The sequence below is a fragment of the Mizuhopecten yessoensis genome, unplaced genomic scaffold (assembly GCF_002113885.1).
Source record: "Mizuhopecten yessoensis strain PY_sf001 unplaced genomic scaffold, ASM211388v2 scaffold10275, whole genome shotgun sequence".
Classification (NCBI taxonomy): domain Eukaryota; kingdom Metazoa; phylum Mollusca; class Bivalvia; order Pectinida; family Pectinidae; genus Mizuhopecten; species Mizuhopecten yessoensis.
This window is the reverse complement of record NW_018408465.1, coordinates 2,033,715-2,055,120: the sequence shown is the minus strand read 5'-3', so window position 1 is coordinate 2,055,120 and position 21,406 is coordinate 2,033,715. Positions and strand designations below refer to the sequence as shown.

Genomic DNA, 21,406 nt, shown 5'->3' with positions numbered 1-21,406 from the left:
TCTGTAACCGCCTGGCAGGCTTTAGATTGTTTAATATCTTACATCAGTTTTACAAAGATGTTATCTTATTCAGTTTTTCTATGGCCATAAATATATAATCTTCTTCAAAAGGAAATTTCTATAATATCTATCTGCAAGTAAAGAAGAGTTGCCCCCCTTACAATGAAAGTTCAAAGACAAATAAAACTTTGATATTTATTTTTAAAGCATGAAATGTTGATATGATGCCAACTATATATCTGCATAGATTCCTTCATAATTTTCTTGGAAACACTCCTCTTCCTAATTGAGATCAAACTATATGACAACTGAAAAACTGTTTCTGTTTCTTGCTGATGAAATGACCAGAACCGCATAACTGTTCATACCATGTAAAAATACTGGTCACACATGCACAGTAGACAATTTTTTTCTTAGAAGTTGTTTCATGAAACTGTCAGTCAACCATGAAACATTACAATGAACTGATTTTGTTTTCTGTCTCAACAAAGACTTATCAATTGACTTTTTACACATATTTATCTACAGATGCTAAATTTAGTAAAATTATTCCAAGAATACTGATTAAATGTTTAAGTCGAGTCTCAATCTGAAAATTTCTCAGAGTGATCAATTATACTGACTTAGAATTCCATGTGAATCTGTGTCTCATAAATCAAACCTTATGTACCAGTACACAAAAAACGATCTCACACAAGTAATTATTACATCCTGTTTAATAAGACCTGTGGCAAGTTAAGAACCACAATGGTAGCAAATTCAACAATCTAAACATCTTACCTTTTCAGGGCTGATTCCAACGTCTCAAAGTCGACCTTTGACTTGCGAATGTCATTGGAGACTTTGTAGAGGAAATCTTCAAAGTTAGAAGCCATGTCACCATCTTCTTTTCGTAACCGTGTCCACAACCCCTGGATGGCGTTCTCACTGAAACAAACAAAGTTATACTCGTACACAGTCAATCAAACCACCAAGTACTGTATAGTGGTTATATTTAGCGGGTGTTTTAATTTCGCTATATTCGCGCTTTGACTAATATCCGCAAATTCTAAACACCAGCGAAATTATGGAAAATATTAACTTCTTTTACGGACCTAATCACAACATGTTGAAAATACTTATCACCCAATGCTGTTATGCAAGCTTAAATAAACTAAAATCAGATTTATCACCGGAAAACTTGGCAGTCCATGTAAAAACAACACTTACATTTATGTGTCAACGACATATGTATGTGTACACAGTAGGTGATTAGTTGATTGGAGTTTACTCTAGGCTACAAAGGTACATACACATTTGATTTTCTTTTGAGTGAAGTCACTGCATTATGGCGGATGACGACGCTCGTGATCAGTGTTTTCCAACAGTTTACCTGTATTTCAAGGTTTAACCCTTAAATGATGACACTCAAAATACTTTGCAAGACACATGGGATTCAGGTGCACAGCAAAAATTAACCCCCGCAAATATGTACTGAATACGAAACTGCAAAATATTGACCCGCGAATTAAAAGCGCTACACAGTACCATATACTGATCACAGGAATGTGATCGGACAGTTTCATCATGCACTTAAATATAGTCTTATTCCTTGGTTTCAAAGGGTGATAGAGGATTGCCTGAATAAATCCCTCTCTCTTAGGTCCACTTTCTAACTTGGCAACGATAATTTTTATTTTCATTATTGCAGACAAGCAACATGATATTTACAGCAAGTTTAACTCATTCACCCCTGAAATTTTATAATGAACTATTCCAACCTTTGAATTGTGTGAGTTCAAATGAGTCTTCAGGGGTGAATGAGTTAAACTGAGTTCAAGTTATAATTAAGATACCAAATGTCACTGAAAATAATATACATGTACCCAACCATGATCTTCATCGACTTGGATTAACTTTTGGTTCATTAAATGGTATTTTCACAGGTGACTAAGTTTCTCCTTTGACGTTTGTATTCATTTCATTTCTTTACTGAACATTTTCCCCCAGTACTATTACACAGCACTCAGTCACACATTACAGTCTGTTACTATCTTAATTTTGCTGTTAAACAACGTAAATGTCACGTTGCAATAAAAAATGTCGTGATAGAAAAGGCAAAATTAACATAGAATTATAATGGTATATTAACATACAGCTAATTCAGCTACATAAACCAGTAAATGTGAAGCTAAGGTTTTTTTTTGTAATTGTGGTCCTTTCTTATCCCTAGTGCTCCCGCTGTCCATTGAAAAAAAATGTTTTGATACTGAAAGGGACATAACTCTAGCAAGCATAAACCTTTAGATATTCATCATTTCAATGTCATATTTTTATGAACTGTTTATTTTAAACCTAATCTCCCAATAATAAAGTTAATTTCTTTGAGCACAACAAATCACAACAATTGTTTTCTCAATATTTATATGTAGGCTGGTTCTAGCCATTAAAGTAAGTATGCACGTCCTTAAATGGGACAATCAGATAGTGCTCCGGCCGCTGTCCATTGAAAAATAATGTTTTGACATTGAAAGGGACATAACTCTAGCAAGCATAAACCATCAGATATTAATCATTTCAATGTCATATTTTTAAGAACTGTTTATATTTTAAACCTAATCTCCCAATAATAAAGTTAATTTCTTTGAGCACAACATATGATATCACAATTTTTTTTATCAACATTTATATGTAGACTGGTTCTAGCCCTTCGATTGGGGACAATCAGAAACTATAGTCTGAATGAGTCAAAAAATTACCAAGCTTGTTACAGGTGTTACCCTGTTGAACCTGTCTACTTACTCATCGTACAACCTGGAGGCTCCCACATTGTTGAGCATTTCCTTAAAGAGGATCTCATCTGTCCCCTCATCTACGCCCTCGTACACGTTCTCATCTTCCTGTTGCGTCTCCTTCACATCAGTCGACTTAAACCCCAAGTAGCTCCCTGAAAAATGTCAACATCACATGTATAACTCCAACTTCAGGTAGCTCCCTAAAACAACTAACATCACATGTAACAACAATCCAAGTATGGCTCCAACCTCAGGTAGCTCACTGAAACACATGTAACAACAATACAAGTATGGCTCCAAACTCAGGTAGCTCCCTGAAACAACTAACATCACATATAACAACAATACAAGTATGACTCCAACCTCAGGTAGCTCACTGAAACAACTAACATCATATGTAACAACAATACAAGTATGACTTCAACCTCAGGGAGCTCACTGAAACAACTAACATCACATGTAACAAAAATACAAGTATGGCTCCAACCTCAGGTAGCTCGCTGAAACAACTAACATCACATGTAACAACAAGACAAGTATGGCTCCAACCTCAGGTAACTCCCTGAAACAACTAACATCACATGTAACAACAAGACAAGTATGGCTCCAACCTCAGGTAGCTCCCCGAAACAACTAACATCCCATGTAACAACAATACAAGTATGGCTCCAACGCCAGGTAGCTCACTGAAACAACTAACATCACATGCAACAACAATACAAGTATGGCTCCAACTTCAGGTAGCTCCCTGAACCAACTAACATCACATGTAACAACAATACAAGTATGGCTCTAACCTCAGGTAGCGCCCTGAAACAACTAACATAACATGTAACAACAATACAAGTATGGCTCCAACGCCAGGTAGCTCACTGAAACAACTAACATCACATGTAACAACAATCCAAGTATGGCTCCAACCTCAGGTAGCTCACTGAAACAACTAACATCATATGTAACAACAATACAAGTATGACTTCAACCTCAGGTAGCTCACTGAAACAACTAACATAACATGTAACAACAATACAAGTATGGCTCCAACGCCAGGTAGCTCACTGAAACAACTAACATCACATGTAACAAAAATACAAGTATGGCTCCAACCTCAGGTAGCTCGCTGAAACAACTAACATCACATGTAACAACAATCCAAGTATGGCTCCAACCTCAGGTAGCGCCCTGAAACAACTAGCATCACATGTAACAACAATACAAGTATGGCTCTAACCTCAGGTAGCGCCCTGAAACAACTAACATCACCTGTAACAACAATACAAGTATGACTCCAACCTCAGGTAGCTCCCTAAAACAACTAACATCACATGTAAAAACAATACAAGTATGGCTCAAACCTCAGGTAGCGCCCTGAAACAACTAACATCACCTGTAACAACAATACAAGTATGACTCCAACCTCAGGTAGCTCACTGAAACAACTAACATAACATGTAACAACAATACAAGTATGGCTCCAAACTCAGGTAGCTCCCTGAAACAACTAACATCAAATGTAACAACAATACAAGTATGACTTCAACCTCGGGCAGCTCACTGAACAACTAACATCACATGTAACAGCAATACAAGTATGGCTCCAACCTCAGGTAGCTCACTGAAACAACTAACATCATATGTAACAACAATACAAGTATGACTTCAACCTCGGGTAGCTCACTGAACAACTAACATCACATGTAACAACAATACAAGTATGGCTCCAACCTCAGGTGGCTCACTGAAACAACTTACATCACATATGTAACAACAATACAAGTATGGCTCCAACCTCAGGTAGCTCCCTGAAACAACTAACATATCACATGTATGACATCAACTCCAGGTAGATCACTGAAACAATCAACATCACAAGTATGACTTCAACCTCAGGTAGGTCACTGAAACAATCAACATCACAAGTATGACTTCAACCTCAGTTAGCTTCCCGAAACAATCAACATCAGAAGTATAACTTCAACCTCAGGTAGGTCACTGAAACAATCAACGCGACAAATATTACTGAAGCTCTAGGTAGCTTCCCGAAACAATCAACATCAAACCCCGAAGAGAGACATGACACAGTTACCAAATACCAGTCAATAAATTCCTGTATAGTAAAAAAACATCTCCAAACTCCCTCCACAGATTACTGTGGTGATACAAACCATTCAATTGACTACAGCAATGTAACAAAACACTTACCAAATCCCTCTATGAACTCCTCCAGTGTGAGGAAGCCATTGCCATCATCGTCCAGCGAGTCAAACACAGCCTCCAGCTGATCTGGGTCGAGAGCAAGCTCTTTTTGTAGCCTCTGCATGTCCTTTTTGTTGATGAAGCCTTTCTGTTCCTTGTCACAGACTTGGAACAGCTCCTGGGCCTTTTGTACGGCCAAGGCCTCCATGTCCTCTGTGGAAGCGTGCTGATCTGGCTCATACATGTTGGTTGGTCAAATAATTCAACAATCTCTATCACAGTGGTTCTTAATCACAAACACGATCTCGACATGGCGTTACAGCATATCTGTCCTGAGGATGTTTTATACCCTCATAAAACACAAAGTGGCTGATAAATTACATGTACACAAACCTTATTTTAACACATACCTGGTACTCTAGTTCTCCATATGAATCACAAGTACAATATACAGACACACTTATCTTTGTAGTGCTAGAAAACACATATTTTGTAGAGCAACATTCTTTTTATCCCGTTTTTTTCTCTCCTGAACACAGTTATTATATCATTCTAAAAAGCTTTTCGGGGATCAATTCACCATGTTGACATCTGCTGGTAAAATCCCTTCCTGTCCTCATTGCTAAACATGGTGTCAGACCTGAAACAGATAAAATATATTTAAGCTACTTCACCTAATCTACTTTACAAAATACGGAGTGATCCCAGTACACAGTATCATATGTCTGACATATGTTCTGTTGACAGTAATATCACAGATCTGATCACAAGAATCAGCTGAAACCCAAAGGAAATCCTTTATAAAATTAATAAAGGCTGCTTCAGCACGAGTCGATATCATTTTTCAACATTTTCGAATCTCGGTAATTATATCTTCCATCATATTATACCAACATTGATTGTATGTTGATTGTATCCCTTATAACACATACAGGTATATATTATATAATGACGATGTATTTTCCTGTCTACCTCAGTTCCCTTACACATATATTATACAAGGTGACCCAGTTAATATGCCTCATAATTTGTTGATTTATGTTGCACCATACATATACAAGACACGAAAAAAGTACCCAAAAAGATGCTTCCTGATTGCTACCTGAATGTGATCCTTCAATCTGATAAAGTTTTTTATTTTGCTTGAGAAACTTGAGCGAAGCCCATAGCTAACTCAAATTTCAGGTCTGATACCCAACAAGCTTAATTATCGTACTGTCGCCATTTGATTTCTCAATTCGGCAGATGATAAACAACAAACAGTACTGCTATCATGCTGTTTACAGGATGTATATTTCAGTCATGCAAAAGCATCAATCAACCCACATCGCTCGTCAACACATGAAATCAACACTCGACACTCACCATTTCTATAATCTAACCTCTATGGGGATGGGGGGAGGTTTTGGAAGAGCGTTGCATCATTCATGATGATTAACCAATGAAAACAAAAAGTGTCGTTACATCATAGGCGAGGCAGAACTTCAATTAGCATATCTGTTCTAATGAATGCATCATTTACCTAGGGATCTAATTTCTTGAAATTCTCGTAATTACAGATCAAAATACTTATACACTCCTTTGACAAAATGCAAAAATATATAATATATAAGCTTGGTCAAACAATATGTCAGCTTTAAAATTTGTATGAGGCAGAAAAGTAAAAAAATTATCAATCATATAAATTACTGAATAAAATATGGAAATATTCACTGCAAACTGAGGATACAGAGCTTGAATACCAAATGGTGCACTTTAACCCTTTCATCCCTATGTAACTTAAGTAGACTCTACCATGCATTGATCTGGATGAGTCCATTATGGTCTAGAGTGGTGAAAGGGTTAATACATGGATGATCAAATAGATATTATTTATCGTTGTGGATCTGCCCTTTACAGAAATGCACAATGATCATGATGAGTCACAGGGAAATCTGAGACCAAATTAAAAGGCATGCACACAAAACTACACCAAACGTGCACATAGCAAGCAACCAGTGGTTCCATATTTACAAAAGTCTTTTCCTAAAAATTCATAAAAAGTAGCTGACAGGATTATAACCAGATGATATGGTTACGTGGTGAAATCATCCACATGTTCATTGGCTAATGCACACTCTTATATATAATTAGCGTTTAGTTAACTTGACATTTATAATAATTGCAGAACCTTAGAAAGTTTTCCCCAAAATATTCATAAGAGACTATATAATATATTAAGCAAGTCAGTAAAGTACGATGAAGGAATGAGATGCTTGGACCAGATTCAGGTTTGGTTTGGGTTAGTATTGTTTAACGTCCTATCAACAGCTATGGTCATTTAAGGACGGCCTCCCCTGTGTGCAAGATGCATGCGTGTAGTGTATGCGTGTGGTTACTGGTTTGGGAGGCTGCGATATGTTCCTGTTTGTCTCCTTGTGATAGCGTGGAACTGATATCGACTTTATAGTGCTACCTCACTGAAACATACTGCCGAAGACACCCAACAGGACACCCCACTCATTAGTTTGAATGTAATAGCTCTTGTTGAAGAGAAAACTGCTGAAAATATTTTACCTGCATTACTCATAAGTTTCATTCCAGTAGAACTAACAACACACTGGTGCTTTGGAAATGGAAATGTCCCAACAGAGTGAAAATAAATCTAGAGTATTTTAAAATATCAAACAATCTACAAATTAAGTTGATTTGAATCCTTAGGTGTATTCCTGTTTGTACACCACCTGGTGTAGCCCGGACAGTTAGCGCCTTCCTTCCCAGATGTAGTTGTCAACAGTTACACTATAAATCTGTCCACATCGTTCATTTGTCTGTATTGACCCAAGGCATACCAGCTGTTCTCATCAGCATCACAAAACATCCAAACCAGTCACGATCATCGTCATAGATCATCGTCATAACACCTACCTACGTTGTAAGGATTTTGTCACAAAAATAATCTAAACAAACCATTGGATCTTTACTGAACATATTTCTGAGAAGTAACCCATTATGGTATGCAGAAAGCTGTATTAGTAAAGGAACACTTTTGAATCCTATAATTGAACCAGATGACAGATGTTACACCTTACTGCTACATGTATCAATAACCTAATTATAGTTATAGTAATATAATCAATATCAACTTAAAACCCAACAAACTGAACATACTGTAATATGACTGTTAAAATATGTTAAGTCTGATGTTTAGTCATTGTTAGGGTTGCATTTAATGAGCCAAAAGGCTTTCGTTAACGAACTTTCAGGAGATGTACATATCCTATTAAAAAATTGTATAGAGATGTTTGACATTTCCACATTATCTGGAATTGTATCCTTTTTACAAGTTATCTGAAGATGTGTCCTATTTACATGTATGTGTCTGAAGTTGTGTCCCGTTTCCCAGTTGTCTTAAGGTGTGTCCCGTTTCCCAGTTGTCTTAAGGTGTGTCCTACCTCCCAGTTGTCTTAAGGTGTGTCCCACCTCCCAGTTGTCTTAAGGTGTGTCCCACCTCCCAGTTTCTTAAGGTGTGTCCCACCTCCCAGATGTCTTAAGGTGTGTCCCACCTCCCAGTTGTCTTAAGGTGTGTCCACCTCCCAGTTGTCTTAAGGTGTGTCCCACCTCCCAGTTGTCTTAAGGTGTGTCCCACCTCCAAGTTGTCTTAAGGTGTGTCCCACCTCCAAGTTTTCTTAAGGTGTGTCCCACCTCACAGTTGTCTGAAGTTGTGTCCTATTTACAAGTTGTCTGAAGTTGTATCCTATTTCCATATTGTCTTTAATTGTATCCCATTTCCAAGTTGTCTGGAGTTGTACCCCATTTCCATATTGTCTTTAACTTATCCCATTTCAAAGTTGTCTGGAGTTGTTTTCTCAAATAAAGCATCCCATTAACAGTATTAGAACTTAGCCACAAGTTCTCGAAGTATTAGAATCAATATATAATCATTTATCAAAATCAATAACGTCTGCATTGGAATAACCATATGTTCAACACTCACACTCTAGAACTTTTTGGTCAGAATTTCTAAACAAACACAGTCCATATATCTAAAACCACTAAATCAGAATTGATACTTACAGAATCTGTATATTTCCCAGTAAAAATATCACAGGAAACCTTTTGATATATACTTACACACAGCACTCCTCCAAACACATAAAAATATACAACACGTTCAGGTCACGATGCTTCTGAGCTGAACATGTAAACAACTGTTGGATCTGTGACTATAATATGACCTGTACATTTTACCTGAACAGGCTCCGGTAGAACAGTGGACAACAGCTGGTGTAAGCTTATCTAGATCTGTGTATCGTTGATTAGCGTAACAGCCCACCAATCAGATCCTACACCTACCACCATCGCAGGTTACAGCGAGTCTGCATGCAAACAATTATCATCAATCAGATGGGAAACCTGTTTCCTTTTTTTTGTATGTAAATATCATTCAGGTGGTCTGTAAGATATATTTTTTTAGGAAATTAATGAGTTGTGTAAACCTTAGTTAACAGACATTAATGTCAAAACACACCGTAAATACATTTGTTTTATGATTGTGTACATTTTTTTTTACAATATTTGAATAGTGTCTTTAACAATGTTAGTGAGGATATTCTTATGTAGTTATACAGTAACATGTAATATCAAAACCTTCCAGCCAAGTTTTGTGATCAGCTTAAAACGTTACATGTACATGTATAAATCAACAGATAGGCCATAAAACAAATACGTGCACACACACTGCAGAACTAATCCTACCCCAGGAACCCGGGTATGTAACCAGGAACTGTCTCTAGTGGGTACAATACAAATAAACGTGCACAGACATACAGGTGCTATAAAGTAACATTATACTGTATACAAGTTACCTACACCCACACAGCATTGTATGTAGACTGCATTTCTGTCTATACAATTATTTTCTTGTCTAGGAACTTGAGTAAGTTGGAAATATGCTGATCTATGGTCAAAGGCATGTAGACTTACTCAATTGAGGAAGAAAAAGCTGTAAAAATCTGATAGCCAGTCTCAACATTATGTAGCCATTACAATTCTTCACTGGGTTTGGTTATCCCCTTGCCAAGCATACCCCCAAGTACTTGAAATGAGGGTTGGTCACAGGCACCACTGTGACAGGAAAGAAAAATGCATGGCCAGACTGGGATTCGAAAAAAGGACTTCCGAACTCTAGACCGACACTCAACTCTCTATACACTCCTCCCTCCGTCAACAAAATCTCTGACCCCAAAGACACACGAGACCCCTCAGACAATATGTACCATCTTTTGAAGGTAATAGACTAAGTTGGGCCCCGAATGTAACAGGAAAGGAAAAACACACTCCTAGACTTAGACTCCAACTAGGGACCTCCAAACTGCTGCCACAATCTTACCAATAGAGCTACCTGGTCACTGGTGATCAACAAAGTCCAGCTCCGCTATATCTGTAATACATGTACACACATAGCTAGGAGTAACCAGGATTAATAACAACCCCCAAGCAGTTTTATGTTCACCAATGGAAATTGTAATGAATATTTTCTCTGACAGAATCAATATCTACAATGATACAATAGATATAACACGAGAGGTTATAACAAATCGCTGTTACCCGTAGTCACTATTGAAAATCAGTGTTCTTTATAAACTGGAACGCGCTCCTATATTATCTTGCTCTTCTTATTTTCTCTCCTATTCAAATTAATCGTGAAGTGTTTACTTGGACAAGCATTAGATTTTGAGTTTGAATCCTGGTCTGCCCATCATATTTTTTCATTCCTGTTACATTTGGAACCACTAAAATATACCTATACATGTGTATATTGTAATGGTATATTGGATTATGTGTGTCGTCAGCTTCAAACATTCAAATACAATTCATGAAACATCCTGATAGCTAGTTACAATTATTTACATGTATTTCCTGTTTTGCTTAAGAGCATTACGATTATAAATTTAAACGGTTTTCAAATTAGTAAGCAGACGTCAACTGTCCCTCTAAACCACCCCACCCCCATACCCGGAAATCCCCTCTGACCCTGATGTAAAAATAGGTATGTCACAATGTAACAGCTAGAGTATCTCACTTGTGGATTGGAGAATCAATTCAAAAGCAACTTACGTCATAAATGTTCTCATGATCTCGATAAACCACAGAAGAAACTTCTATTGTTATGAAAATGCTGTCCTCAAATACCACATCCTTAAATTTGAAATACTGCAAACTCAATATTTGTATTATAAATTGACAAAACACCTTTGTATATATCCTACACTTAGTTCTAGGTTGAAGCCAGATTTTCTGTACGAGCCACGTCAGCACTATAAAGTGTTAAACTGACACTGTTCACACTCGTATAAGGTTTACAGTGACAAAAACTTACCCTATTACCGCTCAGCTGATCTATAGAAAAAAGGTCACCCTGCTGATCTATACGAAAAGGTTGCCCCACAAAGCTTGTTGGTTTTATATACGGCCGACTTATAGCCCTCCCACAATTGTCTATTTTCCATTAGAGGAAAGTACACAAACATAATAACCTTTTATGTACACTTTCCTTGTAAAATGCTAATTCTGTTGACACCGATTTTAATTTAGTGTGAAGCTGGAATAACTTATTAATTCTTTTTGTATAATGTAACATTATTGAAGATATACATGTACAGTTTTCAGGGCCAATTTTTTATACTTATATAATGTATATACCGTCTACTAAATGTATTAATCACTAGCACAGAGATTTTTATGATGACAGTATCTGTTGATACTTTTCTGATATTAATACAAATCTGTTGATCAGGCTCTATAGCTACCTTGGTATGTATCTGTTACCTATCTGAAACTGAAGCTGTTTTGAGAATTTTATCGTAAGAGAATAGGAAGTACTATTACTAATGTAAGGAGCATTACGACATTACAACATTGTCAAAACTTTTCCCAAATATATATAATTGAAAAATCCAGCATTGTGATCGAAGCAAAAAAAGGCTAGGTATCAAAGGCAAAATGAATGCCCCCCAGTGTTCGTGATAGACCTAGCTATTCCCAAAGTAAAGTGAGCAAGATATACTAATGTGTACTCAACAGTTATCTAAGAAGACAAATTATTGTTTAATACAATTTGAAAATTACACAAGTATTGAGGTCTGTCAGAGATGATGCCTAAATTCTATCTAGAGTAACAGTGACCTTGTTTTTGACCCAAGAAGATTCATGATTGATTAGTGAACTTGTAAAAGGTGATGTTTGTGAACACATGAAATCATCATTGGGGACATGTATATATATATATATATATATATATATATATATATGTACAGGTATGGGTCAAAGAAGTAATATAGATGGTAAAATCCTATATGTACAGGTATATATACCTATACCTTCTATGCAATAAATATCCCATTGTTTACTTTTGGTTGTCAATATTATCATTTTAATTTTTTATGTAACTTTGCTTCATACGTTTTAAAAGCGATCTTGAAAATGAGAATTCAACGACTGTAGATAAGTCGCCCGCCTAACACCACCCCCTCCCCCAACGGCCATGTCAATTTTCTGCTTTGGGCCAAAATAAAATATCGTTGGTTTATTCATATTTTATGTTTGTGTAAAAGATTTATGAAATTCAAAGCATTCGATCCTTCAAGAGTTATTGCACGGAGGCCACTTGTGCAGATGACAACAACGTTGACGAAGTGCAAATAACATAGAAAACTAGCCATACAAATGATACATTTATTAAAGTAAGTGCATGCAAGGATAGTTCTGGATACTACACTTTATATAATAAAGATCAATTGTCAGATAACAAGATTGTACTGGACCGACTTTTTAATGTCTGTTTATATTTAGACAAGACCTACTTGAACTATATGTGCTTGTACTGGATATACTGTTTTAATACTTTCAACCAAAATTCATTTAATTATTTATTGTTGAAATAATATTCCTTTTCATATTACAGATGATTAAAATGGAAAGGACCTGATGCTTACCTGTCTAAATGTTTCAGCTGTTCTGACTGTACAGAATGACATTTATGACTGTAATTTACTCGGGCTATATATGGTACCTACAAGGTTGATGCTAAAACATGTACACCGACAGCCGTCTACCCCGGTACGTTATTACTTGCATGTACCGTCGCACTCAGGTACTCACCTATATACATTGTATCTACAGGTGTTTGGTTGAGTGGTCACTCCAACAGGTACTGTAGAAGTTATAGCTCTGATGTTTTGATGGGAGCTACATAATGTTATTAAGGTGATTGTATATACATATATACCTAGAGATAAGTACACTTACTTGATAGGTATACAATGTGAAGGGCTAAAGCTGAGAGCCTTGGGGTACACTTGTACCTAAATAACAGGTAATTTATAGTTTAAACCATTTACACCCACCACCAAGCAGCACAAACTAAGCTTACTGTCACAAACATTAGAAATCCTCAAGAAGTTTCTGTCACATATGGAACAATGGAGTAACAGTTGGTTAAATACTGTTGACCTTATTACATCCCGATCACAATAGTTTCTTTGTTTGCTTTTATAGTTCTAACAGAGATTCCCTGTGAGCTCAGTTTGCAAGATAACACAACCAAACAACTCATATATTGCCATTATTCTTTGGAAGGTACCTAGACTGTTACATAATCCGACGAGCATGGTTACGAATGATATGCATAGCACTTAAACAGGTAAATTTGTATTACAGAACTGATTTAATGACCAGGTTCAAAGTTCTAGTTGGGATCGAAGCATATATGTCAGTGTCTTGTTACAACACTATATACCTGTCCCTTACATTATTACAAATGTACTAGGAGCAGAAAAAGCATGGCTAGAATGCAGGGATTTGAAACCTGGCATGGACTCTCCGAACTCTCGATGATCACCGAGGAATGACCCTGTTTAGTTCCACTCTATTCCTCCCTCCTTTTAATTTCTAAGCCTTCAATCCCGAAGACGACTCGATTTCAGGTATCCCCTTGTCAAGCGTATGCACATTACTTGAAACATTTGTTGGGCACTTTGCAGGCACCATGCAATTTTGTAACAGGAGGTGGAAAATGCACAGCCAGGTTGACCCCATGCAGGACCCTCCATACTCTAAAAGGCACATACACTCAAACATAGATTTCGCTATGGAATGTAATGCAGTACACAGTTGAATAGCATAAACCAGTATATATTGCATTACATTCTATAACAAAATCCAGGTATGAGTGCCGGTAATACTTGATACCCATGCAGTGATAAAATTGACAAATTGCATACTTGCCAACCCTCCCTGTATAGGAGAGAGAGTCCCAATTTTGGACCCTTAAATTGAGTATTTCCAACCTGTGAGTTTGCTTGACTGTTCCTATATTCACAGATCTAATGATTTCATCTAAAAGAACAACTAAAAATATGTCATTTTGAGCATTTTTTTGTCTCTAGGGGATACATACACACATTTTATTATGTTTTAATTTTGAGCATGCAGAATCTAGCTCCCCCATGGAAATATCAAAAAGTTGGCAAGTATGAAATTGACGTCAACTGTCATCATAAAAATATATCCTGGCAATTATTTTAATTTTCTCACATGTATAATGTACTTTAACATGCATTAGGGGATGACAAAAATAACTCATTAGCCCATTTCACTCAAAAACACATGTCAGCCATTTTAAATGAATGACGATAACTAATTCAAGTGGGAGAGAGAGTAATTTGATTTCATTACCTGACTTCATGCTCCTCCAAAGTGATATTTGAATGAAATTGTTAAAGTGTCATCTTACTTGCATTTGTCAGTAAGTGCTGTGATATTTTGATTGACACCAAAGTAATATTGCAGTACAAGTGGGTCTACAACAGGTATAGTTATGTAACAGGATAAAGAGAAATGCAGGGCTAGACCGGGATTCTAACCTGGGACCCTCAGAACTCTAAATAGACGCTCTACCAATTGAGATTCCTGATCAACGACGATCATCCATTCCAGTTCTGCTATATTCCTCCCTCATTTATTTTAAGTCTTCGCCCCAGAAGACACAATTATTCACAAGACTGGCTCGGATATTCTCCTGCCAAGTATTTCCCTGGTACACCGGAAACAACAGTTGGCAAGCTTGCCAATTTTGTAATAGGAGAAAAAGAAATGCGTAGCTAGACTGGGATTCGAACCTCTGACCATCCAAACTCTAGACTGAGGCTCTACCAATTGAACTATCTGGTTGCTGATGATCGACCCAGTCCAGTTCTGCTATAATTATAATCATAACTACAATCCAGTGGAACAAACAAATATTTCTACTTTTCAAAAATTACGTATTATAATCTTGATGAATCCAAATTGAGATAAAGCATACACTGTATGTGTGCCATGTCCAGGTGCTCTAGCCCCTGCCCTAACACAATTGTCTTGGGAGTTGAATCAGTCAACAGAAGAATCGTACTTCAAAACATGGTAAAATCACCACAGATATAGAAGTCCATGGTAAAATAAACGCCATCTGGATAATTAAATTTTACTTTTCTATGTTAAATATGTGGTGATATGTTTACCTCTGGTAGAAAAACAAGCATTTTGTCAGCAGTTTTCAGAACATTACAGTATATCATATGTAGCAGGAACATGCAGTTTTGTCGTGGTGCGAGACATCTTTTTCTGTTGTCATTATGTTGCAATGCTGCCTAATGGCCAAGAGAAGGGGAATTCCACGATAACCATTTTTTAGCATAGTGCCTGCCTGGATCCCATGGTTTTACCTATTTTAAGTGTCCGAACTGGTCTGACCAGGGTTAAGTTGGTGGTTATAGAGTCGGTAGGCTGGGGCAGGGGGGCTAGGGCCTCGTATACAACTGGGGATTAAGCGGGGGTTTTGTTAGTCTAGACTGGCGGACATAAATAATAATCTATTGATATGGCTATTTGACTATCATGAAAGAGCTGTGAGGGTCACTGGCAAAGCTCTACATGTAGAGGCTATATAAGACTTCATAAACAAAACGACTGTCAGTCATAGAAAGCTCAAGTGGATGGTTTCGCAGTTTCTAAAAAAGACATAACACTTCTTTGAGACGGACAACACGTATGACCCAAAAAAGTGTGCCGGCTGTAGATGATCACATGCGGAATAAAAATGTTACCGTTCGTGTTATCTGGAGTTAAACTTTACCAAAGGACGACATTCGGAGTGGAATTGTTGTTTATACTAAGTGCAGTAGTGGGAAAAAAACAGGGCAGACAAACACATCATTTCAATATGTTTAAAACAATTGTGGGGTAGAAGCAGCACAGAAAAAAAAATCTTGTGTGGGACAAATTCAGAAGACACCTTACGGAAGAGGTCAAGGACAAGACTAGGAAAACATGCGACACTAATGTTATTTATATTAAAAGTCGACAGTGATGTGTCATGGAACAAGCCATTCAAGGCTTTATTTTCTGGTAATTATTTATGATAATGGTGTTTTGAAGATGAAGTCAGTCTTATATTACTAATCACGGAAATCAACGCCCACTGTCTAAATATCTAAAAAACTTATCTAGCAATGGATCAAAGAATCCTGGAAATGTATAAATCCAGAGATTCAAAGAAAATCTTTAAAAAATGTGGAATAAGTAATTCCTTTGGTGGATCAGAAGATGACTTTTTTCTCGCTGAGTCAGAAAATGGGGATGACACACCAACATTTGAAGGATTTAATAAAACAGACATGGGTCTTGCCGAGGCAGTGCATGAAAACATCAGAAAAGATGTGCATAACACTGTTGATTCAATTGAACATGATAGTGAAAGTGCAACACTCCGACAGTGATATGCAGGATGACGATGATTACCATCACTGTGACAGTCCTTGACATTGACAGTCTGCTTACATTGTTTTGTAGATCCTATACTAGTTGTGTTGAAATGTTATTTTTTCAAAGTGTTCTTGGCTGAGGTAATTAAGTGTGTTATGTTTCTTATTTCATTTATTTGTGTGTCTTTTTTTCCATCTTAAAAGATGTGGGGGCGCCGTTATTACAGCAGGTGCCCTTATTAGGTCAAATACAGTATACCACCTAGGGGGAAAACAGCGCTTTAAAGTGACATCTTTCGAGTTATTCTTGAGTTTAAACCAGTAATTTTGGAATGCATGATTTATTTTAGCAAATCCCTTGGTAATAGAACTATGAAATGTTTGGGTCCATTTAAATACACTGTAAGCAAGTAAACTTCTGATCAAAGGTTGTTGAATTTTAAGCTGGCTTCAATAGGAAATGGATATAAAAAAAAACCCAGAACTATCCATGTAAGTGTGAGCTGGTCAACCCCACAATCTCATGTTTTAAAGACAGCTATAGCTTAAGCTTGTACATATGTACTAATGTAGTGTAGGAACAGTTAGCTGGTTAGTAGCAAGTGTTAACTGTGAATTGAGAGCACGATCTAAAATGACATTCACTTTATGTAAACTGTGGTGGTGTATTCTGAAATTAAAAACAAAAAAGAACTCCCTTATCCCAGCCCACTTCCAAAACATAAATTCATGGATCCTTTCAGTGATGGGGGTCCTTGCAATCTCGATTGTATTTGGATTATCTCCCTTTCAGTCTTGTTACTGCATCGTAACAACAAAATATATACAACAGTTTTTAATTAAAAAAGATTGACACTTTCACTGTGACACAATATGTGAATTGCAACGAAACATGTTTACACGAGCATCGACTTCGATCGAGTGGGCGTCTTTCACTGGTTCACGACTCACGAGGGGATAACAAACTTCCCTGTGACTGTTGTATAAAAGTTGAGGGACTTAGACCGGCTATATGTCAGCATATTTTAGAGTGCTTATATTCGGGAAGACATTGTACAAGTGTCTGCAATCTTACCTTCACAATAAGGACACGTTCCTGAGGTAGGCTTATTGAGTGATCAACAACAACCCACCGTCGGCCTACTTGCCACCTGTCACCAAAGTTGTCAACACAGGAAATAGATTCTTAACCGCCGAAGTTTCGTATTTTTGTTAATAACACTTTGCCATACACAGAATCTGTTATTTATTCTGACCCCCTTTCTTTTTATTTTTGAAACACACATTTATCATTACACCCTTACATAACGTCATGAAACTCCATAATCATTAATGAGAAATATAATAAAACTAGCGTTGATCTACTTTCGTTTTGCGTCTGATACTATTTCCCGCCGTTTTCTTTGGCTTGGAATATTATTAAAAAATAATTTTACAACAATCAGCCTGGCAACAAGTAATTACAACGTGTATGAATCACTCTTGTTGGCCAGGATGTAGTAGTAGTCGTAGTAGTAGTAGTAACTCTCTCCTCTTGTAGGAGAAACAGCTCTTGTGTGAGAATATTTCTCAAATTGTGCATTTGATCGGTGAAACGAAAGTTGTTTCACACACACGTGGTATCGAGAATCGACCTCGTGGCGCGAACAATGGAGCACATCAAAGCATCGCCGGAGTTGGATCTCACAACGGCGGACGGAAACTAAGCCGAGAGATGGCGTAAGTGGGAACAAACAATGCAATTATATATAAATATAGCGATGTCTGGCAGGGAGGAAAAAGACAAATGCAGTGCATTTTTATACCTGATCGGTCAGGATGGCCGAGAAGTGTTCAACACGATGACATTCGACGGTGACACGCGAGACAAAATAGAACCGTTGTTTACAAAGTTTAAAGAGTACTGCCAACCGCACGAAAACACCATCGTATGGAGACACAAATTTAACACAAAAGTTCAAGGAAAAGGAGAAACGATTGACCAGTATGTCACTGAACTTAGAACCATCAGTAAAAACTGTCGATTTGGTCTACTTACGGATGAGCTGATTCGCGATAGAATAGTATGTGGTGTGAACAGCGAGAAACTGAAGGAAAGGCTACTCCGGGACGGGGAGTTAACCCTCATTAGAGCAATAACTACATGCAGAGCGAGCGAGGAAAGTCATCACATGATGAAAAACCTCCACGGGGAGGAGGTTGTAGCGAGTGTAAAGAAAAGTAGAGACTACAAGAAAACATCGCACAAACCGACCCCGCAGTCATCAAAACAATACAAACGTGTGGAAACTCCGAGACACTCTAATCTATGTGGTCAGTGTGGGGGGCAACACATGAAAGGGAACTGTCCAGCATTCGGGAAAAAGTGTCTAAAGTGCCAGAAACTCAACCATTTCACAAAGTGCTGCAGGACCAAAAACCCTGGTAGAGTGCACAATGTTGAAAACAGTGCGCAGGATGAAACTGACACTCTATTCATTGGATCAGTCGAATCATCACCTAAACACGACACAGAGTTTGGGAGAGATGAAGTGTTCGTTAACCTGAAGTTGTGTCAAGTAAGCGTGAAATTCAAAGTTGACACTGGCTCACAAGCCAATCTGATTCCTCTCAAAACTGTGCAGAAATTACGACCTACTGTCAAAGTGGAGAAGTCCAAGGTAACACTGACAAGCTACACAGGGGACAAGATGTGTTATACCGTACAAGGACAGTCAGTTAGATTTCTATGTCACCGACTCAACACATACTCCGTTGCTCGGATTAGGTCATCGCAAGATCTAGAAGTCATCAAGGTCGTACTTACCACCAACACAGAAAGGAAAGATCCTGTAGACATGTACCCCAAACTGTTTGAGGGACTTGGCTGCCTAAAAGAAAGTTACAAAATTCAAATTGATGAATCCGTAACACCGGTGGTGAACGCTCCTAGAAACGTGCCAGCAGCGTTGAGAGACAGACTGAAGGACGCACTAAGTGAAATGGAGAGAGACGGCATTATTGAAAAGGTTGACCAGCCCACCGATTGGGTTAGCTCATTAGTAGTGGTAGAGAAGCCCTCGGGCAAGTTAAGAGTGTGTTTGGATCCACGTAATTTGAACGTAGCCATCAAGAGGGAACACTATCAGTTACCTACCATCGAGGACATTGTGTCAAGGATGTCCAATGCCAAGTACTTCTCCAAATTGGATGCCAATCGTGGATACTGGCAGGTAGCGCTAGACATGGAAAGTCAGAAGTTGACCACGTTCAACACGCCATTTGGTCGATACTGTTATACAAGAATGCCATTTGGGATTAAATCCGCCCAGGAAGTATTCCAAAAGCGGATGAGTCAGCATTTTGATGGCATTCAAGGGGTTGAGACAGACATCGACGACATACTAGTCTGGGGTGCGAGCCTCGAGGAACATGACAGGAACCTTCAGAGAGCCCTAGATAGGTGTCAGGAGATTGGTCTCACGTTGAACAAGGAAAAATGTAAATTTCGTCAGACTGAGGTCAGCTACATAGGACACCGGCTAACGCAACAGGGAGTACACCCTGATCCATCAAAAATCGAAGCCGTGAAGGACATGCCTCAACCAATAGACAAGAAGGGTGTAGAAAGACTGTTAGGTTTTGTGAATTACCTATCAAAGTTCATTCCGAACATGTCCACCGTCACTGAGCCAATCAGAAGATTACTCAAGAGTGATGTCGAGTTTGAGTGGGCCAAGCCACAGGAAGAGGCGTTCAAAGAGATAAAAAAAAGATCATCACCAGGAAACCGGTACTGAAGTACTTTGATGTCAAGAGGCCTATAACGGTCAGTTGTGATGCATCCAAATCGGGTTTGGGAGTGGTGTTGCTTCAGGACGATCAACCGGTAGCTTATGCTTCAAGAGCGTTGACGGACGCTGAAACGCGTTACGCGCAGATAGAAAAGGAGTTATTAGCAGTGGTTTTTGCAGTGGAACGTTTCAACCAATACACGTATGGTCAGTGCATCAAGGTCGAGTCGGACCACAAACCTTTGGAATCGATAATGCACAAGCCACTAAACCAGACACCCCTCCGTTTACAACGTATGCTTTTGAGACTACAGAAGTATGACATCGAGTTAAAATACAGACCCGGGAAAGAATCGGTTCTTGCCGACACTCTATCGAGAGCATACATTCAGAAAAGTGTGACTGACGACAACCTCAGTGAGGAAGTTGAGAGACATGTTATGTCGGTGTTGCGAAATATCCCAGTCTCGGATGGGAAGTTGGAGGAAATCAGACAAGAAACTCTGAAAGATGAAACCCTCCAAGAAGTAGTCAGGATTGTTGAGGAAGGATGGCCAGACCACAGGTCCGAGACCCCAAGCAGAACTCATGATTTCTGGACCAACAAAACAGAGCTCACACATGTACATGGAATCCTTTTCAAAGGGGACAGGATTGTGATTCCGAGAACTCTGCAGGCTGAGATGCTGCAGAAAATTCATACGGGTCACATGGGTATAGAGAAAAGCAAGAAACGGGCGCGAGAACTCTTGTATTGGCCTGGTATGGGCAATCAGATATCTGACATGATATCAAAGTGTAGCACATGTCTCGATTACCAAAATGCCAACGCCAAGGAACCCATCTTGCCTACAGACATTCCGAAAGGACCATGGCGAGT

At 38.2% G+C, this 21,406-nt stretch overlaps 3 protein-coding genes across 10 annotated transcripts in view; 2 read left to right on the top strand and 1 right to left on the bottom strand.

The window, feature by feature from the left end:
• The window catches only part of LOC110459957 (serine-rich adhesin for platelets-like), a 58,429-nt gene extending 40,436 nt beyond the window's left edge, over nt 1–17,993 (bottom strand). For 2 of the 8 annotated variants that reach the window (XM_021512522.1, XM_021512528.1), the window contains exons 1-4: nt 17,829–17,986; nt 4,977–5,610; nt 2,782–2,926; nt 781–927 (exon numbers count right to left, since the gene is read on the bottom strand). In XM_021512522.1, the coding sequence (XP_021368197.1) occupies nt 781–927; nt 2,782–2,926; nt 4,977–5,214 (530 nt within the window). In that variant the 5' untranslated portion in view covers nt 5,215–5,610; nt 17,829–17,986. The other 6 variants (XM_021512523.1, XR_002463951.1, XM_021512524.1 and 3 more) reach the window with 6 other exon arrangements.
• A 520-nt stretch (nt 17,994–18,513) lies between these two features.
• On the top strand, nt 18,514–20,532 carry LOC110459923 (uncharacterized protein K02A2.6-like). The gene has a single exon (XM_021512432.1). The coding sequence runs from the start codon at nt 18,514–18,516 to the stop codon at nt 20,530–20,532; it is 2,019 nt and encodes a 672-aa protein (XP_021368107.1).
• Nucleotides 20,533–20,780: 248 nt separating this feature from the next.
• The window catches only part of LOC110459922 (uncharacterized protein K02A2.6-like), a 2,793-nt gene continuing 2,167 nt past the window's right edge, over nt 20,781–21,406 (top strand). Inside the window, exon 1 of the mRNA XM_021512430.1 lies at nt 20,781–21,404. Within this exon, the coding sequence (XP_021368105.1) occupies nt 20,781–21,404 (624 nt within the window). The remainder of the gene's footprint in view (nt 21,405–21,406) is intronic.